Genomic DNA, 22,106 nt, shown 5'->3' with positions numbered 1-22,106 from the left:
GGACAGGTGACCAGACCTGACTTAGACTGGGACAAACGCATCGCTCCTCAATATAAATATTCACGTGTAGAGGATATGAAATTTCTTAATAAAGAGTTTCTCATCAAGACATGTTTTCACCCACAGAAGTCCAGAAAAACAGTTTTATTTATTTTGTATGCAGTATAACCAAGCAGTACACATTCAGAACTGCCTGTTATATTTTTTCAGTGAGAAAATAAAAAAAAATAGTCACTACACAGAAAACAAGTTCTCTGCGCAAGTAGTGACTGAATAGGGCTCGACCAATGGACGCGTGAGGAGTGAGTGAATGGAGAGGAAAACGCGGCTGCAGCCCTTTCTTTTCGCCCACTCGCTCTCTCCCCTTCTCTACCGTTATGCTCGGCTTTGCTTCTAGATTCCAGAGACAGTGAAGTTTTCAAACAGATTACAAGGCAGCTATATGAAGAAGAGCTTGGTGTTTAAGAGTGTAATGATGTTGAGGAAACTGATGGTGATTTTGGCGATGATGAGTATGAGTGATGATGATACGAAAGTGATGAAGGGACACGAACAAAGAACACACATGCCGGGATTCGAACCCTGGATTCCTGACGCCGTAGTGCGCTGTGCTAACCACTCCGACAAGGAGGTTGCCGACAGCGCTTGAGTTTCGTGCTGTACCCGAATTTAAAATTTGTACACGTTAACTTCTTTGTCGCATAAAAGTTTTTCTCCAAACATATTTAACCCGATATAAACCTAGAAGAAATACGCCACCAGCTTACGAGCGCTTTAACCATGGCACTCAATGTGCTGTTAGAGAAGAAGCAAAGAAAGAGAAAAGAATAAAAAAATAAGAGTATAACATTTTTTAACGTCGACACCGGAAAAGATAGAGGATTCTTCTTACGATCCAGGTTCATATCTCGCTTCCTCCGCATCCATTGCAAATGCGGCCTCCTGCAACAAAGATGCTCCACCACCGATGGAAAGTTCTCTTCCACTCAGAGATCATTCCCTTCTTCCTTTTTCCTCCTCTGCCGGGACCAAAATGATCCGCGGAGGGCTCTGAATATTTCTCCTGTAGGAAGAACGATGTTGATGTTAGTTGGAGATCCCCAGCGTATCCCGGGGATAAGATGCCGCTATTGATTCTTTCCAACGGTTTGGCGTAAGAGTGGGAAGCGTGGCAGAAGTTGCTCGATGAAGAGCGAGAGAGGAATAGAACGAGAGAGAGAGAGAGATGAAAGGGAGATTGGAAGAGCGAGACAGAACGAGAAAATGAATAGTAGAGAAAGAAGGAGAGAGAGATAGAAAGGGAGATAGGGAGCGAGAGAAAGAGAGAGAACGAAAGAAAGGGAGAGTAGAGAAAGAAGGAGACATAAGGAGAACGAGAGAGAGGGGGAGAGAGAGATGAAAATGGAGATAGGAAGAGAGAGAAAGAACGAGAAAAGGAATAGTAGAGAAAGAAGGAGAGAGAGCGAGAGAGATAGAAAGGGAGAGAGAAAGAGAGAGAACGAAAGAAAGGGATAGTAGAGAAAGAAGGAGACATAAGGAGAACGAGAGAGAGGTGGAGAGAGAGAGATGAAAATGGAGATAGGAAGAGAGAGACAGAACGAAAAAGGAAGAGTAGAGAAAGAAGGAGGGAGAGCGAGTGAGAGAGAGATAGAAAGAAAGATAGAGAGAGAGAAAGAGAGAGAACGAAAGAAAGGGGGAGTAGAGAAGGAGACATAAGGAGAACGAGAGAGAGGGGGAGAGAGAGATGAAAATGGAGATAGGAAGAGAGAGACAGAACGAAAAAGGAAGAGTAGAGAAAGAAGGAGGGAGAGCGAGTGAGAGAGAGATAGAAAGAAAGATAGAGAGAGAGAAAGAGAGAGAACGAAAGAAAGGGGGAGTAGAGAAGGAGACATAAGGAGAACGAGAGAGAGGGGGAGAGAGAGATGAAAATGGAGATAGGAAGAGAGAGACAGAACGAAAAAGGAAGAGTAGAGAAAGAAGGAGGGAGAGCGAGTGAGAGAGAGATAGAAAGAAAGATAGAGAGAGAGAAAGAGAGAGAACGAAAGAAAGGGGGAGTAGAGAAGGAGACATAAGGAGAACGAGAGAGAGGGGGAGAGAGAGATGAAAATGGAGATAGGAAGAGAGAGACAGAACGAAAAAAGAAGAGTAGAGAAAGAAGGAGAGAGAGCGAGTGAGAGAGAGATAGAAAGGGAGATATGGAGAGAGAACGAAAGGAAGGGAGGGAGAGTAGAGAAACAAGGAGACATAAAGAGAGAAAGAAAGTGAGCGAGGGAGAGAGAGGAGAAAGAGGGGCAGTGAAAGAGAGGGGGAGAGAGCGAGCGAGTAGGAGAGCGAGTGATAGTAAAAAAGAGAGAGGAATATAGGAAAATCCATATCAATATATATGAGCAGTATAGTTTCAGTCGGTAGAGGCATAACACTGCCACGCTGCAGACCCGGGTTCGATTCTCGGCGTATGTTATCGCAGGTAGGATTTTCTAGGTCATACCCCTATATAAGTTGGCTCTAGGAATCACATCCAGCCTCCAATAAATGGGTACCGGGGGGCAACCCTGGGGTGCGGGGGTTGAGGTAAAGGTGGCCGGAACGAGGTGCTGATCACATCACCTCCACAATGTCCAAGATCGTAAATGTGTGGAGTGCTATCCCTATGCTGCAATATGCACAAGTCATGTAAAATAAGGTAAATTGCTTAGCGTAGTGGTTTAAACGTGTCGGCTTGTAATCCCACCAAAGCTTAAAACCGACCTATAAGATTTTTTTTGCCCTACAATTAGGATTAGAATTAGAAGTTGTCCGTCTGCTCTCCAACTTAACCTTCAAAACATGAAAATTCAATTCTACCCTGACGGATATAAGTTTTCAAATACATGTTATAGATAGGAAAATCACTCAATCATTCAGATGAAAGTTATTCCTTCCTAATGCATACCTGATCACGTATTTTGTTTTGGTCTCAACTCGAGGATGATGAATATGTCGAGACTTTATCCGTGCTCATAAAAAAGTACTTTTATTAATGCTCTTTTATAGCTGCTGTATGTAGAACACGAGGTAGCATCTTGTTGTAGATCTTTCCAAAAATATGCAGAGGCAACAAGGAAGCAGGGAAATGAGAAGGGATTGCGCGCTAAAGAAAGATATTAGAGATTGAGCGCTAGAGATTGAAATTAGAGATTGTTCTAAGGAAAGAATGAGAGAGAGGGAAAGATATCAGAGAGTGCGAGCTAATAAAATAAAGGAAGACAAAGAGAGGGTTGAGGAAAGAACTGAAGACAACGAAAATGTGCTAAGAAAAGAAATGAGTGAGCGCTATGTAAATAAATGAAAGAGAGAGAATGCGCTAAAGAAAGAAATGAAATAGAGAGAATGCGCAAAGGAAAGAAATCAGAAAGTGCGCGCTGTGGAAAGAAATGAAGACAGATAGTGCGCTAAGGGAAGAAATGAGAGATCGCTGAAGAAAGAAATTAAAATGAGAGAAAGAGAGAGCTAAGGAATGAGAAAAGATTGAGAAAGTGAGCGAGAGAGAAAAACAGAGGGAACGACAGAAATAGGGAAATATCATATAAATATGAGAGAATACGAAAATTGATACAGCAACTTATAAAACGAGCTAGCCTCGGTGGCGAAGTGACTAATGTAAGGTGCTACGATGGCAGAGATCCAGATTAGAACCATGGTAAAGGTATGGAGGTATTACAGTGTTTGTCCCAACGTCCTTAGCACGACGATTAACCCAATGTGTTGAAATCAATACAGAAGGATAACTCATAAAATGAGTAACAATTCAACTCAAAAGGCAACAAGATCCTTGCTAAGTCACAGCTGTAAAAATATCTCAATCTCCAGCTTTGGAGTAATCTTTACCCTCTCGTCATGGCGTTTTCCTTATCTTACACTATGCACGATAACGTGCACGTTTATGTGAGTTATCTTAAAATATGCAAATGATCAAATGCCCCATCAGGCAATTACGTTGAAAACATGAGAGTAGAAGAAATCAACGATAGGAAGGAACAGAGATAAAACTTTTACATTAAATTAAATTACATAGAATTAAGAAACGAAATTAAGATTAAGAAAAGAAAAATGTTAAATGAGAATTGAATAGTTTAAAACTAATTGAAAAAGTTTAGACAATTTTTAAAGTGAAGGATTTTATCATTAAATTATCCAAGAATCGTTAAGGTGATTGTAGTAGCGAAAGAATAAGAAATAAAAAAGAATGGAAGCTACTAAAGGAGAAGAGGAAAAAGCAGATTAAAGTATGACGACATACGAATATAAAGTTAGGGTTCACTTTCGAGTTCTCTTAAAAGATAATTTTATTTAATAGGGCACAATATATTGGATCACCTCGAATAACGTATCCCCTATGAATGAAATATGAATTCGGTTACCGTTGACAAGTTGTACGGAATAATAAGGCTTCTGTCCTTGAAGATATATATCTTGGTGCAATGGACACTATAACTTGCACAAAGTTTTAATGGGTTTGATGCAGATGCTTGAATATTTCGTCAAGACTGCAAAAGATACCATGGTGGGTGACCCGAATTCTAATTAGAAATGGCTTAGAGGTTAATTGAAGCAATATTGTTTCCATTTTATCTACCAGGCTGTCCCAGAAGTCCTGCACCATCAGCACACCGAGCTCCAAGAGGTGAAGTTTGCGAGGGTAGGTGTCGCCACCGATGAAAGGCTGTTGGCAGGCATAGAGAACAGGTTCGTGTAATCAAGTGAAGGCATGCACTGGATGTGTAGCGAGTGTTCCCGTGAAGTTAAAGTGGGCACGATGAGTGAGGACCAAATTGAACTTCGTGCAGTGCTACGTTTTTTATGGAAAAAACTACTAACAGAAAAAGCGGCAGAGGAGGAAATTTGTCGTGTGGAGAACGAAGAAGTGCTAAATCGATCGACAGCTTCCCGTTGGTTTAAAAAATTCGCTTCAGGTGATCTACGCCTCGCGGACAAACCCCGCACGATGTGACCTCCGATGGACATTAACGAGTCTCTGCAGGATGCTGTGAATGCTACACCACAATCCAGCACACGTGTGTTAGCAAGACTGGTTGGAGCATCCAAATCGACAGTAAACCGTTGCTTGCATGACATGGATTACACCAATAAACAGCCCCGACAAAGTCTGCACGAGCTGACAAAGGTGCAGGCCCAGCGCAGAGATGCAATTTGCCAGACATTGCTACAAAACCCGAATGCTCTTCGTTTTTGGAGGAGACTTGTGACAAGAGACGAGAAGTGGGTGTTTCTGAAAACCCTGATACACGTAAACAGTGAGTGAAAAGAAGACAGGAGGCCATCGCCGATGTGAAACAGGACAGATTTGGGAAAAAGCTCATGCTGAGTGTGTGGTGGAATATTGACGGGATTGTCCATTATGAGTTTGTTCCAGAAGGTCGTGCTGTAACAGGTGAACTGTATTCTGAACAATTACGCCGAGTGCATGCCATTCTGAACGGGAAATACCTGGCATTAACGAGAAGGAAGAGGTTACTGCTGCAAAATGACAATGCTCCCAGTCACCGGTCTCGAAGAGTAACCAACATACTAGCTGAGCTTGAGGGATTTGAGTTGTTACCTCATCCCGCCTATAGTCTGGAAGTTGCACCATCGGATTACGGTTTGTTTCGCTCTCTCTCACATGTCCTGTGTGGTCGGCACTTCAGTTGATATGATGAGGTAAATTCTGCCTGTCGTGAGTCTTTCAATTCTAAACCTGCCACCTGGTATCGCCATCAGATTGAACTGTTGTCGCAGAGATGGGCGAAGGTAATTGAACATAGAGGCCTGTACTTTGCTGAATACAGTCTGTCTTTGTTTCTGATATTCTGTGTTTCATTTTCGCCCTTGTATGGTGCAGGACTTCTGAGACAGCCTGGTATTAGTGGGTAAAAGCGGTATATTTGTTAATCTAGCTTTGTATTTGCAACATGGTGTGAAATACAAGAAAAAATGGGGCCTCCTCAATGGCTTAGGACAGCATTGTTGCCTTGTAATGAAAGGGTCCCGTGTTAGATCAGCGGTGAAGGAACACAGTGGTTATCAAAGGAAGAGACAAGATAAAATTATCGAATACAACACGATTTGTAGACTGACTTTCTGTTATGTCCTAATATTTATGATATAAACAGAAATAAACATCTCAAGATTGGAACTTCATAATTAAATGTATTCAAACTTGTAACAAGGTGGATTACATTATTAAAACTTAAATCATCCATGAGACACATAAACAAGGTGCATAATCGTTGATATGCACAGGCTATGTACATTGGCCATAACTGCTAATTCACCATATATAATAATATACATCAATCTTCTCCCCTTCCAGAGAAAACAGACTTGTGAGGGGTAAAACACTCTTGTCCTTTTTACTCTTTGAGATTTCCTTCTTCCCCTCGAACTACGTCCTAGACCAAAACTATTCCCTTGCTTCGAAGACGAACTGGTTCCTAGACCTAGATTAGTTGCTCCCCTCGAAGACGAACTGCTTCCTGGACCAAGTCTGCTCGCTTCCTTCAAATATGAGCTACTTTCTTGCTTCGGAGACGAACTGTGAGCATTGTGTTCTTCACTGTCACTTAGTTCCTGCTGATGCATTTCATTTTTAATCGGAGGATATAAATATGCATGATATGCACTATCGTCATATTCCTTAGGTCTTTCTGACTCATTTGAATCTCCTCCCGTTTCATGAAGAATCTTTAAAAATGAATAGTGTACATTTCTGCATCTGCCACTTTCTACATCTCTTACTTTATAAACAACAAAACTGCATCTTTCAATAATTTCTCCTTTCCGATATATCTTTCTTTCAGGGCAGTAATAATATACTATACTTCCAACTGAAAAGCTCTCACATCCATAATGGACATTTTTAGTGTCATCTTTAATTATTATATTACTTGCAGTGTCGTACGAAAACATTGATAAACTTGGAGATGTTCCAGTTGATGGCAATGGAGTATTGTTATGCCAGTGTATTACTGTACGCAGCAATGATTCTACTTCAGTATTCAATTTTCTAACATCCCCTTTTGGGAAACCTCCTATGAGGGTTAGATACCTTTTCAAGGTATTGACTGTTCTCTCAGCCAACCCGTTTCCCAAAGGTTTATATGGGCAGGAATGCTTTAGTTCAATGCCCAACCTTTGGCAGAACATCTTAAATTGTTCACTTGCAAAGGGTTGTCCATTATCTGAGACTAACTCTTTTGGAGAACCAAGTATGTAAAATTGGCTTTTTAAATGTCTAATTGCTTCCCGAGCCGATAAATTAGAACATTGACAAACATTCAAAAATTTCGTGTGAGCATCAACACACAACAGGAATAAATAACCCTTGAAATAGAAATGATCGACATGTACCCGTTCCATGGGTTGTGATGTCGGTGTCCATGATGTAAATTGTCCTTTTGCTGGAGCTCTTGCATTCGTCTGACAATCATCACATTTCGCAAAAAAACTTTCAATGTCAGAAGTCATTTTATGCCACCAAACTAAATCTCTGCAAAGCTGTTTTAATGTCACTACGTCAGTGTGCAGACCATGAATTTGAGTCAGAAACTTGCATCGCAGTGTCTCTGGCAATATAATTATATTTCCCCACATCAACAATCCATCTTCTGTTGACAGTTCCAGACGTTTCTTCCATAAAGCTACTGCTTCCTCATTGATTTGTGGATCAATTCCTCTTGGCCAACCATTCTTAACGTAAATTATTATTTTAGACAACAATTCATCGTGTGTTGTATGCTCCTTGATCTCAGATATGCATAATGGTTGTAACTTTTGTTCTGGATCTGCATACGCTGTCAAAACCAAATCTGATTACAATTCTTCAGGTAGTGGTAATCTTGACAAAGCGTCTGCTATTGGAACCTTCTTAGAATACACTATTTCGTAATTCAGAGATGCCATGAATATTTTCCACCTCTGCCAACGTGCATTGTGTTGCATTGGCACTGCTGTATTCGAATCAAGAAATGATTTCGCAGTCGTTGAATCAGTGTATATTGTAAATTTTTGACCTGCCAGATATAAATAAAAATGCTTAACAGACGAAACAATGGCTAATGCCTCTCTTTCTCCCTGACAGTAATTCTTCTGAGCAGGTGAAAGTGTAGCTGAAAAACACGCCACTGTTCGATGATCGCCATCTATCTTGTGCCCTAATCGTCCTCCAACACCGTAGCAAGAACTATCTGTTTCTAGGATTACACTGATCGGCATGAAAATCCTCCCACGAGGATGAAAGGGTGTACCTTATAGATTTCGGGTCGCTGATTACTAATATCGCATTGAAAAAGTTCCAGCACGTAAGGTTTTTTTTAGGGGGCATTTTCCATAAAAATTTACCGAAAAATTGTACTTTTTTAATGAAATATGTGTTTTTTTATGCTTGGAATGCATAATTGTGTATTTTTATCTCAATCCAAGAATTGTTACTATCCCCTGGCCCCACAACCCCCAGCCCTGAAATAGGAAAAAGTACCAAATACACCCCACCCACCCCAAAAAACAGTGAATTCGCCCACAACACACATTTTTTTGAGAATTCTAAATAAATGTCAAAACAAAAATGTGAATAATTTGCATTTTAACATTACTGCTGGAAGAAATATTTTCACGATGTTACTGGCTCTAAAGTGAATGGTATCTTACAATTTTTAACTATGTGTGACAGGCTTATTTGTGTACACTGGAGTTCAACGTATTATTTTCGTTACACTCCTCCTACACTGTCACCTTGGCTGCCTTCAAGGTAAAAGGATTCGTAATCAACTTGCGGTCATTTGTTGGTACCCTCTTGTCTAGACGACAAACCGGATGTGGCTGGAAAAAGGAACCAAGACATCCACCTCGTTGTCTCGTGAAGCACATATTTTACTTCCGTGGTGATCGTGGTGTAAGAGAGTCGCGTTCCTCTGTGTCTGTGTATACCGTTAAGGAAATATATTTCGGTGTGAAATATTGACATTTGTGTTAAACCAACATGCCACGAACTTGCAAACATTCTGTAGATTCATTCTGCTACATATGTGGGGAAGTGGTCTTCAAGGGACAAAGTAGGCCATTGTCACCGTTCCTAAGGACAGTGTACCACCTGTACTTTGGGTGTAAAGTTGGCGACCAGGATCGCAACTGGGCTCCCAAACAAAGTTGTAACTCGTGTGAGCGTACTCTAAAAGGATGGTTGTAAGGTACACATAAATCGATGTCGTTCGCCGTACCTATGGTTTGGCACGAGCCCGGGGATCATGTTGCAGATTGTTACTTCTACCTGACCAATATTACAGGTTTCTCAAAAGGCACGAAGCATAAAATACAGTATCCTGACTTGGATTCCGCGAGGAGACCTGTCCCACATGATGTTGTTCTCCCTGTACCCGTACCACCAGACTCATACACACTGAGCAGTGTTTCATCCGACGAAGAACCTGCGACTTGTCAGGATGTTGCACAATCTTCGAGTACGCATTCAGATCCCAATTACACCCCAGTGTCTGACACTAAGGAACCACATGTGATAAGTCAGGAAGAACTGAATGATCTGATCAGAGACTTAAACCTTCCGAAGACCAAGGCCTGTTGCTTGCATCACGACTTCAACAATGTAATCTACTTGACCGAGATGTGAATATATCGATGTACAGAAAAAGAGAGGTGTTCCTAATTTTACAAAGGATGGTGATTTGGTGTTTTGCAGTGACATTCCGTCGCTTATGGAACAACTGAAATTTGACTACATCACTGAATAATATAGACTGTTCGTAGATTCGTCGCACACTAGCCTGAAGGCAATGTTACTACACAATGGCAATCAATATCCTGCCATCCCTGTTGCTCATGCTGTGCATATGAAAGAAACATACGAGAACATGCGGAACCTACAACAGAAATTAAATTACGAACAGTTTAAGTGATGTGTATGTGCTGACCTTAAGGTTATTGCCATCCTCACCGGTTTACAAAGAGGTTACACCAAACACTGCTGTTTCTTGTGTCATTGGGACAGTCGAGCCAAAGAGCAGTACACCATCACAAAATGGCCACCAAGGAACCAACTGGTCCCAGGAGAGATGAACATGGCTAATGAACCTCTTGTGGATTCGGAGAAAGTATTCTTACCACCTCTCCATATAAAATTAGGTCTAATGAATGTATTTGTCAAGGCCCTGAAGCGGGATGGTGAAGCATTTACTCATCTCAGAAAACTGTTCCCAAAACTTAGCGAGACCAAGGTGAAAGAAGGAGTTTTTACAGGGCCTAAAATCAGAGACGTTTTGAAGGATTCTACATTTCCTTCTATGCTGAGTGATGTGGAACGTGAGGCTTGGGAGGCCTTTCAAGACGTGTGCAGTAATTTTCTCTGGAATCATAAGTCACCTAATTACAAAGACATTGTGGGCAGGTTAATTACTTCATTTCGTACCATGGGATGTAATATGTCCCTCAAGTTACATTTCCTGCATTGACACTTGGACTTCTTCCCTCAAGGGTACAGCTTGGGGGAGGTATCCGACGAATACGGTGAAAGGTTTCATCAACAAATAGCTACCATGAAGAGGCGCTACAGTGGGAACTGGAGTGTGAATATGTTGGCAGACTTCTGTTGGAATGCGACACGCGAGACACCCTGTACAAATTACAAGAGGAGTAGGAACACCAATTTACATGTAAATGTTGAACTTTTACTCTTTATGTAGTTGTATCTGCTTGTTTTATATTGAAATTCTGATGATAGCAGGCAAATTTATATGGGAGGAGAATAGCACCTATGCGTGGTCATTGAAACCAGCCCCCACCCCCTCCCTCAAAACTGGTACGTCCTGGAGAAAAACGGGTTGCGGATTCGAACTCAGGAGCTCGAAATCTATAAGAATCACCTATTTTGGTTCATGGGAGCGACAAAAAGTTGAATTTTGCAGAACAGTGTTATTTCATTTGAAGGATCGAAACGAATTATAGCAGGTGTCTGAACAATCTTATCTTTAACAGCCTTAAATTCCGATACACATTGATTAGACCACAACCATTTTTCGCCTTTCCTCAGAAGTCGATATAGGTGTGGTATTGTAGATGACAAGTTGTGTAGAAAACTGATTTGAAATGCAACCATCCCTAAAGAACTTTCTAGTTGAACCTTATCCTTTGGCTCTGGACTTTCTAAAATAGCACGCACATGCTTTTCAGTTGGTGTGATTCCATTTGCCGTAAAACGTCTTCGTAAGTAAATCACTTTTTGCACTAGGAATTCAGATTTACTTAAATTGACTTTAACATTATAACCTTTAAATCGTTCCATAACTTGTTTTGTTCCTAGGAAACATTCTTGTAGACTATCTCCAGAAATGTTAACATCATCAATAAATGCTGCAACTCTTTCCAATCCTGTTAAAATTGAATCAATTACCTGTTGGAAAAGCTGAGACGAAACATTTGTACCAAATTGTAAACGTTGCATTCTGTACAAGTGAGAATCATAATTTAAACACAATATGTTTTGTGAGTCTGGATGCAAACTAACTTGTAAAAATGCTGAACGTAAATCAAGCCTGGTGTAGTACTTTCCTATTTTAACTTTTTGTAAAATATCAGGAAAATCTGGTAGAGGATACACAAAACCATCGGTTTGAAAATTGACCGTTTTCGAGTAATCTACACAGATACGTATAGAATCATTTGATTTCTTAACTGGCACAATAGGAGTAGCCCATTCTGAATGTTCTATGGGAGCTATAATATTCTGCTTACCCATATTATCTATTTCTTGCTTCATTTGATCTCGTAATGAATATGTTATTCTGTACGCTTTCCTGAACACAGGCCTAGCATTCTTCTGTAAAGGTATCGATATCTTGAAATCTTTAATGGGTGTACTAATATCCTCATTAAACAATTCTGCAAAAGATATCAACAATTGTGAACGACAGTCTTTAATGTTCATTTGTTTCATATTACTTGAATTATGTACGTCGGCCTTATGTTTGTTCAGAATCATGACTTTGCTATTTTTCCCTTGCACATTTGATGTTCGTGAACATTCACCCACTTCATCAATCTTCTGTATCCATTATGCCTGAACGCTGAATTTTCGAACAAGCATCTGGTAGCGAATCTTTTGATTCCAGACCTAAGCAAGCATGTGTGGAATCTTCATTTTGAATGTAATCAGTTTCAGGAAACTCATTTAGAAGTTTGCTGCGCCAATCACCAAACAATATGTTCATTCCAGCTCTACCAATTAATATATTTGTATTAATCGTATCGCCAACAACAAAAGGCATAATGTACATTTTGCCACGATAGTAAATTTGTAAGCTTAATTGGCCTAATAAACACAATCTTTCACCTGATATCGACGTATATGAATTTAATAACGGACTCAGTGTGAAGTTGCCTATAAGATTAGTTAACAAATCTTTGGAAATGAAATTAGCAAAACTACCAGAATCGACAATAGCTTCTAACGATTGGTCTTGTATTATAATATCAATGTACAAAGGTAAACGTTCATTTCGCAATGAAATCTGATCAGATCCGTGTTGCAAATTAGAAATAGATTCGTTTGCTTTCTTATTGTATATTTGTTGCGTTTTTGTAGTAAGAAAGTATACGTACTATCTTCTTGCATAGAGAATAAGCTATGTTAATAATTGCATTCTCCATAACCATTAGCTTTGGTATCTAAATTACTATTTCTCATTTCACAATTTCCCTTATACATAGATAAATTGACTGCAGGTCCGTTCCATTGTTTATTTCTTTCGAAACAGAAACTGCAAATAGCATTCAATGCAGGACAGTTCTCTTTGAATGTACAACCTAACCTTGCACAGCGCTTACATTTTATATAATTTGCCTGATTTTGCCGTGATACAAATTTTTGGCTAAATGCAGTATGGGGTTTAGATTGTGGCATGCCTTTGTATGCATTATTTGTTCCGAATCTTGATTCTCTTGTATCTTGTTGATTCTTTGAAAAATGAGCTTTAGGAAACGAATTGCTTGTACTGAATCTACGTGAGCCTTGTATTTGTTTATTTCCACCTACCAAAAATGCATTTTGGTTAACTTTATTTTTATTTGTGCGTATTATCTCATGTTGAAGTACTACATCATAAACCTTTTCGAATGTGCTGGGCATGTCTGACAATAATCTGTCTTTTACTATACTATCGAGTAGTCCGAACACGAGTTTTTCTCTAAGACGAGCGTCTAATTCATCTGTTGTAAACTCACAAGTTATTGCAGCAACTTTTAAACGATTTAGCTGTCTCACCTTGCTCTTGCTTTATTTGCATAAAAGCGAATCGTTGAATCCATTTATCAACCTGTGGTGCATATATTTTTCGCAATGTATCAAAGACTTCATCCAAGGTGCAATCTTGTGGATCATTTGGACTTAATCTGTGTTCCAGCTCTTGATATGGTAAACTACCGATTACAGAAATAAGAGTAAACACTCGTTTCCTTTCTTGTATATCGTTAGCCTCAATAAAAGCCTTGAATCTTTTAATATACGAATTTATATCCTGGCTTGGGTCATAAGCCTCAAATGTAGTTATAAAACTTATGTGTTTTTCCATACTGGCTCACTTGGACTTAATTACTATAATTCTACTTACAGTAGTAATTATTTATCTTCTTTAATCCTCGTCGCCATTTTGTTATGTCCTAATATTTATGACATAAACAGAAATAAACATCTCAAGATTAGAACTTCATAATTAAATGTATTGAAACTTGTAACAAGGTGGATTACATTATTAAAACTTAAATCATCCATAAGACACATAAAAAAGGTGCATAATAGTTGCTGTATGTACATTGGCCATAACTGCTAATTCACCATATATAATAATATATGTATTTTATGATATATATCACTTTCTATTGCGGAAAAATCCTAGAATTTATCATATTGTCATTTGTTTGTATAAATTCCGTTTCTAAATGTTGCTTTTCTATATTTTTAGGTTAATAGTGACAGTAATTATGAACAATAATTGAGTGAAAAAGACCTTGGACTCAAATCCCGAATCTTTGAAAGTGAACGCAAATAAATATTGAACATTCAACGTTCTTTGTGGGATTTGACCTAGCATACATGATGATAAATGAAGTAACTGGTACGCTTATACAAATAAAACACTGGTAATGTAGTGAGTGAATGGTTGAAGTAAATTCTTGGAAACAAAATGGTTTTAAGGAATGGTAAAAATAGTTTCCAGACGTCAAGAGATCAGTGATATTAAGGCTAACTTCAAAATGATTCCAAACACATTTACACATGAGAGAGGAGTTCCTATGGATAGTAGTGTGTCAAAAAAATCGTAAATCCGATGGGCCCTGGTCCGCAAAGGCCTGCTGTACCAATGAGCTTAGCTTAGTGTAGTTTCAAGCTAGTGAATCGGTTGGTACGTTTTACTATCCAGCCTATAAATGTGCCATCACCAAACTGTTTTCAAGGTGTTTGGGCTTGTATACTGACGGCTTTCCGGAGAATGAGTACTACTCGAAGTCAAAATATAGTAAGGTTATAAAATTGAACTTTTTAGTTGTATAAGTAATCAAGGAAAAATTCCAACGGTCTACCCTGCTTAGTTTTGGAGACAGAGCAAAATTCATTTGGCGTCAATTTTGCCTGGATAAGGGAGAAGAGTGTAAGTATGGACTTTTGCTGGAATACACTTAAGTGATCCAACATTTCTACCAAAATTCAGCATTCCCCTATATTATTGGACATGAACAGATTTTGTTCTTAATTTACTATCCTAAGTGTACTTGCATTTACACCTATAATTTATTTTTGTTTCTACGTTATCTTCCGATAACGTTATGCATAAATATTACTCTTCATTGCACAAAGAAGAAAAAACATAGGGAAATATCCTGCAGATAACAACAGCGCACGCCAGCAACAAATGAAATAACGCGTTCATTGACACATCCTGAAGGGTATACAACCAAACGTACAATGCGGATGAACGGGTTGAGGATATCACAGGATAATATCTCGTAACTGAAACCACCACAGCAGTGTGCCGCGTGTTCAATACAATGATGTAGGGCCCATTTACCGCTACGTACTACGTAGTTAATGGGCTAGCCCATATGCCCATCAGTACGAAGCAGCTGGGAACTGATTGATACGGTTATTAATAAGGCGCTTCTGGGAAGGACATATCGATTGTTGACACTCATTGTTGAAAGCAAAGAAAGTCCATTTCTGATAACAGTTTGTATTCACTATATGCATATGATATAAATGGCAGAATGCCAGATTGGAATTATTTCGGTACATATGTAAAAATGAATGTGTCATACGCTTTGGCTGTAGATTCAGGTGGTGTGATCAGTACATTGCTTCAGTCATTTTCGCTCTGCGATAGCTACACTGGTATCACGAGACTTCTTGAATTCTTTAATTCAGTTCAATTTCTCAGGAGTTCCAAGTAAATATTTACCCTTTAACATGTCGCCTCTTCAAGCTTCATTCTTTCAATAAGGTCGCGCAGTTGTCACTATTTTACTGAGGTTCTGGATCTAGTATTTTCTGTAAGTTCGTGATCAGCACCATGCTCCAGGCTTGTCTCCAAGTAAAATGTGAAAAGATAACTGGAGGAATAACGGTCTAAGACCGTCAATTTACGGTGTCATCCAATTACCGTAATAGAAAGACTATGATAGCATTAACGCCTATAATATAGTTCACTGTGATTAACGTATTAACAAAAACATATGTATTTTATGATGCACAAAACTTCAATTTAGAGATCATTAGCAGGAAACGGATTTACATACACTAAAAAGTGTTAGATGTGTAATTAGATATTTAGTTATTTTAATCAAAATATAGTATTAAATATGGACTTACAATATATTGTAAAATGATCATTTTCCTTAATCTAGCGGCTAACCTAGTTAAGTAAAATGCATTAGGCTCACATGCCATTTTTGAAATGCGAAATTCAAATACAAAATGTGCTTTATCTTGCGTAAAAAAACCTACGGATTATCAAAATTTTTCATGCGCTGAAACGTAACTCTCCTCATGTGAAGAGGGATGTCAGCAGTAGTGAGGGTACGGCACAAGTCAGTGTTGAACTTGGACCTTAGATACGAAGTTGTTGTTTTTGTTAGGAACAGATGCCCCTGCTTGGAACTTCGTTGTTTGTTCGCCTAATGTTTACTAGCTGGACTGTTATTGCACCAGGAACCTTTGGTTAAACGACACTTTATTTTCACAGAAATTACAAAATAGATGCTGCAATTAATTTACAAACCACTTTAAAACTCTGAAATGTAACTGTTCGAGTTTTAAAGCGACTGATTGTGCTTCTCTCGACATTGCGACGTTATCGCGACTGTCTTGAATGGGTGGATAGAGCTGTATCACGCAATGTGTCATAAGTTTATTGAATGTCCTTGGAACGGGAATATACACTTACAATAATGATTTACTTCGCTCTTGGCTGTCTGCATTTCAACGCGAAAGCCTGAGCTTTTCTGCGTTATTGTTGATAAGAATGTTAAAATTACAGATGCAGTATATTTTGACATGGACGCCCACAGGGTGGGGCAAGGGGTGCAATTGCCCCTTCTCCCTGGATTCTTGAAATTGTTTACATTTTGTAGGATGAAGCACTGTCAGAAGTTCTTTTTACAATCCACATTTTAATAAATGTCTAATTATTCATGCAACATTGACACAAATTGATTTCTTGTAATGTAATTTTCGATCTAATCCTTTATTTCATGTCTATGTTACCGTAAGAACTTTTTGTTTCACTGTGCCACTTCTTGGATATCTCGTGCATTTCTTAATTCTGCTAGTGTGTTCTTGAAGCAAATCTTTGTAAGCAACACATGCTAACTCTGTTATGCTCACTGCTAGTCCAAAATCTTACGAAATCAACCCCTGACGTCGCAAACATGTTGTCAACAATATGTTGCTGCCGAAACCATTGTTGGTACCAGAAAATACACCTCCAAGTTTTTGTGTAATGTGTACATTTGCCACATTGTTTAATTTTGTAGTAAAATAGTTGTTTCCTAATATATAAAGTTATAATCCGTTTACTTATATCTAGTTATGCAATCTCAGGAAATAACAGTTCAGTCGTACAAGAAGCATTATATGCATACGTGCACCAAGGTATGTGTGTGTTCGCGACTGCGCTTGCGTGTGGGTTTTTTGCCTCCTCCCGCTTGTAAAATGTTGTAGGCATCCATGCCTATTATAAATATTTATAATAAACAGAGAGAACAAAACGAACAGAATACAGATGACGATGTAGCTGGTATTTAACACAATTATACCATACGGTATTACTTACGCTAGTGCTCACAAAGTCTTATAGGTACGTGACAGTAACAAGGAGGAAGACATTTGACAAGCCATGTTGTGGGTTAATGATTTGGACACTCCTGCATAGTGTATATAAAAATAACTGGCAATAAAATTCTCCTTTTTTGCAACTTTGCATTTGTTTTTGTGGCACTTTCAAACGAAACATTGTTACTTCTAGTTCTGTTAGGGAACAAATTTTACATTAAATTTTAAACAAACCTATTGCACAATTCAATATCATATGAACGTAAATTGGGGCTGTTGTTTATTCGTAGATGTCGCAGAAAGCGCAAAAGGTGTGTCATACATATACGTGAGAAGTAAATATAGGCTAGGAGAACAAAATTAAATTAATATTTCCCGCATTTTATGATGGAGCTGACAAAATATTTATTGATGTTGCTTATTTGAAATTTCTAGACTTAAGGAAATGAATTGTCCAGGAAATTTGATGGGGGAGGGGTGCTAGTTAAATTTCTAGTTTTCCAAATTTAATGCATTATCTGTGCTGAGAATCGTTTATTATATGGAAGTTTATTCTTCAAAATGCACACAATAAAATTTCTGATTTTTATCTTGTTGCTTTCTTTCGTTTTTAAAAAATAATATTCAAGAACTTCAGTGAAGAACAGATTTCACAACATTATTTCTTTAGGAAAGGATTTCTGGCACAAAAATTGATTTGTCATTTACATTGGTTTACGGTACTTCGCAATTCATAGTCAAAAACATGTTTTCTTTGTCTAGTACAAAGATGGACTCTCTAAACGTTCTGGGACACTAGTTGAAGTGGTTGAAATGTAGAGATCATTTAACTCGTGGACTTGAATAAGCTAAATTCTACGCTAAACAGATGTAAAAATTGTCAAGTGTGTCATAGACAGACAGACAGAGGCTTCATTATCAATAAGGTTTTGGACTAGAGAAATCTTTCAACAGAGTGGGTGCTGAAATGGTTCCTCACAAAATAAACTGGCACCGCTAATGCTTTTATTTCCTCAAAACGTGCACTAAAATCACGTAGTCCCTTATGGATATCTCCGCCACCTACAATCGAGAAGGTCGTGAAGGAAGGGACATTTTAAGTCATTCAGGAGACACAATTTTCCAATGGTTTTGCAAAACAATAACAAGAAGGGTATAAAATCAGTACAACAGGGACTCTTAAGGGAATATCTTGAATAATTTAGGCTTTGTTTACAAAGCTTATTAGCGCCATTAACAAAGATAATAATAGGCAAATTGTTCATCATCCATATATGCTTTTGTTTGCGTAATGCAAGGTTCAAGAATAGAAACAAAAGTACCAACAAAGCTGAGGATAACAACTGCTCCAGCAAGAGGACAATTAGGTTTCTTATAAACTCATAAAAGAGAAAGAAAATAATTATGCCAATGAGACAACTGCTTTCACCGTGAACTGTACAATCCACTTTAGGTCATAACTGTACGATGTATAGGAAACACAAGATAGATGAAAAAACTGGTACAAGTAAATAATATCCTTAATTCAAACTTGTATCTCAAATTTGATTGTAACTTCCTTGTGCTGTATTGGACAAAAAATATATAATATTCTTATTCACATCACCACTGATGGCAGATATGCAAAAGGCAATGACAAATGAAGGTACTCGTATATTGTGAGAATAAATTAGTCAACAATGATTGGTTAGAAAGAGTAATGATCTAATATTATTGCCAGTAATTTCTGACTAGGATGTCAGATTGAAAATTAAAGAACCAGTGTGGCGTTCCGATGAAATATTACTATTATATTCCCTGCTATTTACATTTTCAAATTGTATATGTATTGTGCTATATGAAAAGATGTGGAGCAAAACAATGCATTGATAAACAACCAAATGACCAAACATTTTAAGCCTTGTACTTGCGTCATTATCAAAGTCAAAATTGACTGCACAAACAAAATAAATTCTTTCACGCCTAATACATATTTAGGCATTATGGATTCTAGGTCCATATTTGTTTGCAATAAGCACAAGAGCAATACAAATATAATAATAATGCTTATACAAAGAAAATATAACCATCCTCTTGCCATTCCTCGGGTAGAAAAAGGTAGGATTTTATGTCATGGATTTTTCCACGCCTACATATTATTTTCTGTCTACGATATCTTTCCATGTGCGATTATCTCCTTTGTACTTAGTTGAAAAAATGCATGTGTCACACCGAAAAAAAATACCTCTTTTGACGATAGAATTCAATGTATACATTATCAATATATTTTATTACTGGTTTTACTATTTTTTTTCTGAATATATTTAACGTTCTAGAACCTTTCTAAGCGACTATATTCTAGTGTTTTCGTTTGGACTTTTCCGAGCTGTGTGTCACTTATTTTATGCCTAATTGTCTATATTCTAAGTGCTTATATATCTTTAATGATATATTTTGGAATTGTAAAATCGATGTCGAGTGTGGAAGTATATTACACCGTGAAAAACAAGACGGGTACAAGTGGGAGTATTACCCTGAGAAATTACTTTAGATTCACCCTGTACACGGACACAAGAACCGCATGCATTACTACAGGAAACTGATAAAAATAGAATTGTTTTCGCAGTACTTACCAGATCGATGAGCTGCGAAAGACGCAAACCTAGTTTCACCAACACCGTATCATTGTTCTGAAACACGGGTCTGATCAGTCTATTGTAGTTGCTGAGCAAATCGTCGTATAGTCTCTTGGCGTCCGGATTCCCTTGAGAGGGACACAGAAGGGACGCGAGCAGAAGGGCGAACAACCAAAAGGGCGTCCGGTTGAGTACCGAGGGGCAAATTGACCTGGGGGCGGTTGAAAGACCATAGGACGAAAAGACGTGAGGCAGGCTCGAAGAACGAGATTCGAACCAGGGACATCTCTGCCTTTCCAGATCGCATCCCCGGCAGATTGTCTCTTCGGGGGGTCGCCGATCGAACCCCGATTGCCAGTCGCTTGATAGTTTCGGGTCTCCCATGCTGGGCATGTGTCAGCCGTGGCACCGTGTGTGTAGGGGGGTTTCGCAGCACTCGCTCTCCTTAGCACCGTCGTACATCACCACCGATGCAGTTCCTTCGCCCATGTTTTTTTTTTTGCGATCCGAGCGTGTTTTGTTTTCCTCCACTCTCCGCGTCGATAACTCCCCACTGCTGCTATGCGAACCAGGACTGTATGTAGCCGCGTCCCCTTGCACCGCACAAAGCCCGCTGGCGGGGCCCTACCCAGCTTGGATCTCTGCCTCGCTGTACCACGTGACTCTGCCCCGGGATCTCCGACCGTCATCTGTTGCCGAACGGAGGGGGAAGCGGCTCCAGTGCGCATCCGTGCCGCGTAACTGGGAATTCGTATTTTCCCGACTTCCGAGTGGGTTATACACAAGGAGATCAGCACGGAGCTAGCGAGAGCGTCGGATAGTTCCGTAATACGCGAATTCTATTGATCCTATCCTTTCTATGCCGTTCTAAGTAGTACGGAATCTATACTGTGCAATACAGGGTGTATCATAATCAGAGTGAATAAAAATCATGATTTTTATTTTATAAAATAATTTTGATGATTTCTTTAAATTTAAATCGATTTTTTTTATTTTAAAAAAAACTCGCTTAAGATTGTTTGTTTGCTTTTTGCCACCATACGTACAGATATGTGTTTCCTTATAAAAGGGCTTTTTCTGGTAAACGCCCTGTAAAATATTTGAGCAGCTTGATTAAAGCAAATAAAAAATATGTGAATATACATTTTTCTGTTTCTGATACTGTGTATATGAACCTACTATGGAGATGAGTGTGTTAATGAAACTATAATCATTTTAGTAAGGCCTCCCCGATGGCGCAGTGGTAGCATCGTCGCCTTGTAATCAAAGGGTCCCGGGTTCGATACCCCGTGGAGGCACATAGTGGTTCGGATTCCACTTTAAACTATAGGTCCAGTCCCATTTAGCCTTACCGTGCACAAGTGGACTTAAAACACCAACTCAAAAAAAAAAAAAATTAGTAGCTTTCCTTCCAGTGAAAATAAAACATTCTGGATGTACTCTATAATTGTAACTTAAAATATTTTCTATACTCTTTGTAGACGAATTTTGGCAATTTTTTTAATGTTAGTGTCCAAAATATCAGCTACATGTTTATTTACAGTTTAATGATAAGGACCTTATTTACAGTTCAACTTGATTAGAGTTTTGTATGTTAATCTACACAAAATGTTTGACATTTATGCCCATAAAAATGATTGAATTTTAAATCAAGGGAAATTTAAGAGTGTTTACAGTTTACGTATTACATTTCCTTTCGTATGAGCTTCACCCTATCAGTACATATATTTTGTTTCCTTTCTTTTCCTTTCTTAGAACCTAATAAACACAATTCAACGATTACGAGATTAATGTATTCACCGAAGGTGATTCTGATATCTACCAAATCCTTATGTACATTAGTCTACAAATTATTTCTTTCAAGTGATTTAAATCAGTATTTTTTTAAAAATCACCTGATTGAAATCTTGATTTAAATCGCGATTTAAATCTACCTGATTTAAATCAATCCACTTTGATCATAATAAAGTAAACAATTTTAAGAATTTATTTCGACTAAACTATATGGAACACAACAATGATATTTGTTGTGCATCAACCAGTAACACTTCAAGTTTCTATGAATGTCTATAAATGTCTACAAATGTTCAATGTGACTTCCACCATTTATGCGACACACATCCCAT

The 22,106-nt window shown here is 38.5% G+C and overlaps 1 protein-coding gene across 2 annotated transcripts in view; it reads right to left on the bottom strand.

Moving 5' to 3' along the window:
• The window catches only part of LOC146002867 (acetylcholine receptor subunit alpha-L1-like), a 361,057-nt gene extending 340,485 nt beyond the window's left edge, over positions 1-20,572 (bottom strand). For both annotated transcript variants that reach the window (XM_083140884.1, XM_083140883.1), the window contains exon 1: positions 19,978-20,572. In XM_083140884.1, the coding sequence (XP_082997010.1) occupies positions 19,978-20,373 (396 nt within the window). In that variant the 5' untranslated portion in view covers positions 20,374-20,572. The remainder of the gene's footprint in view (positions 1-19,977) is intronic.
• Between the last annotated feature and the right edge of the window lie 1,534 nt (positions 20,573-22,106).

The sequence above is a fragment of the Lepisma saccharinum genome, chromosome 19 (genome assembly GCF_977018435.1).
Source record: "Lepisma saccharinum chromosome 19, izLepSacc3.1, whole genome shotgun sequence".
Taxonomy (NCBI): Eukaryota; Metazoa; Arthropoda; class Insecta; order Zygentoma; family Lepismatidae; genus Lepisma; species Lepisma saccharinum.
This window is presented reverse-complemented; position numbering and strand designations above follow the sequence as displayed.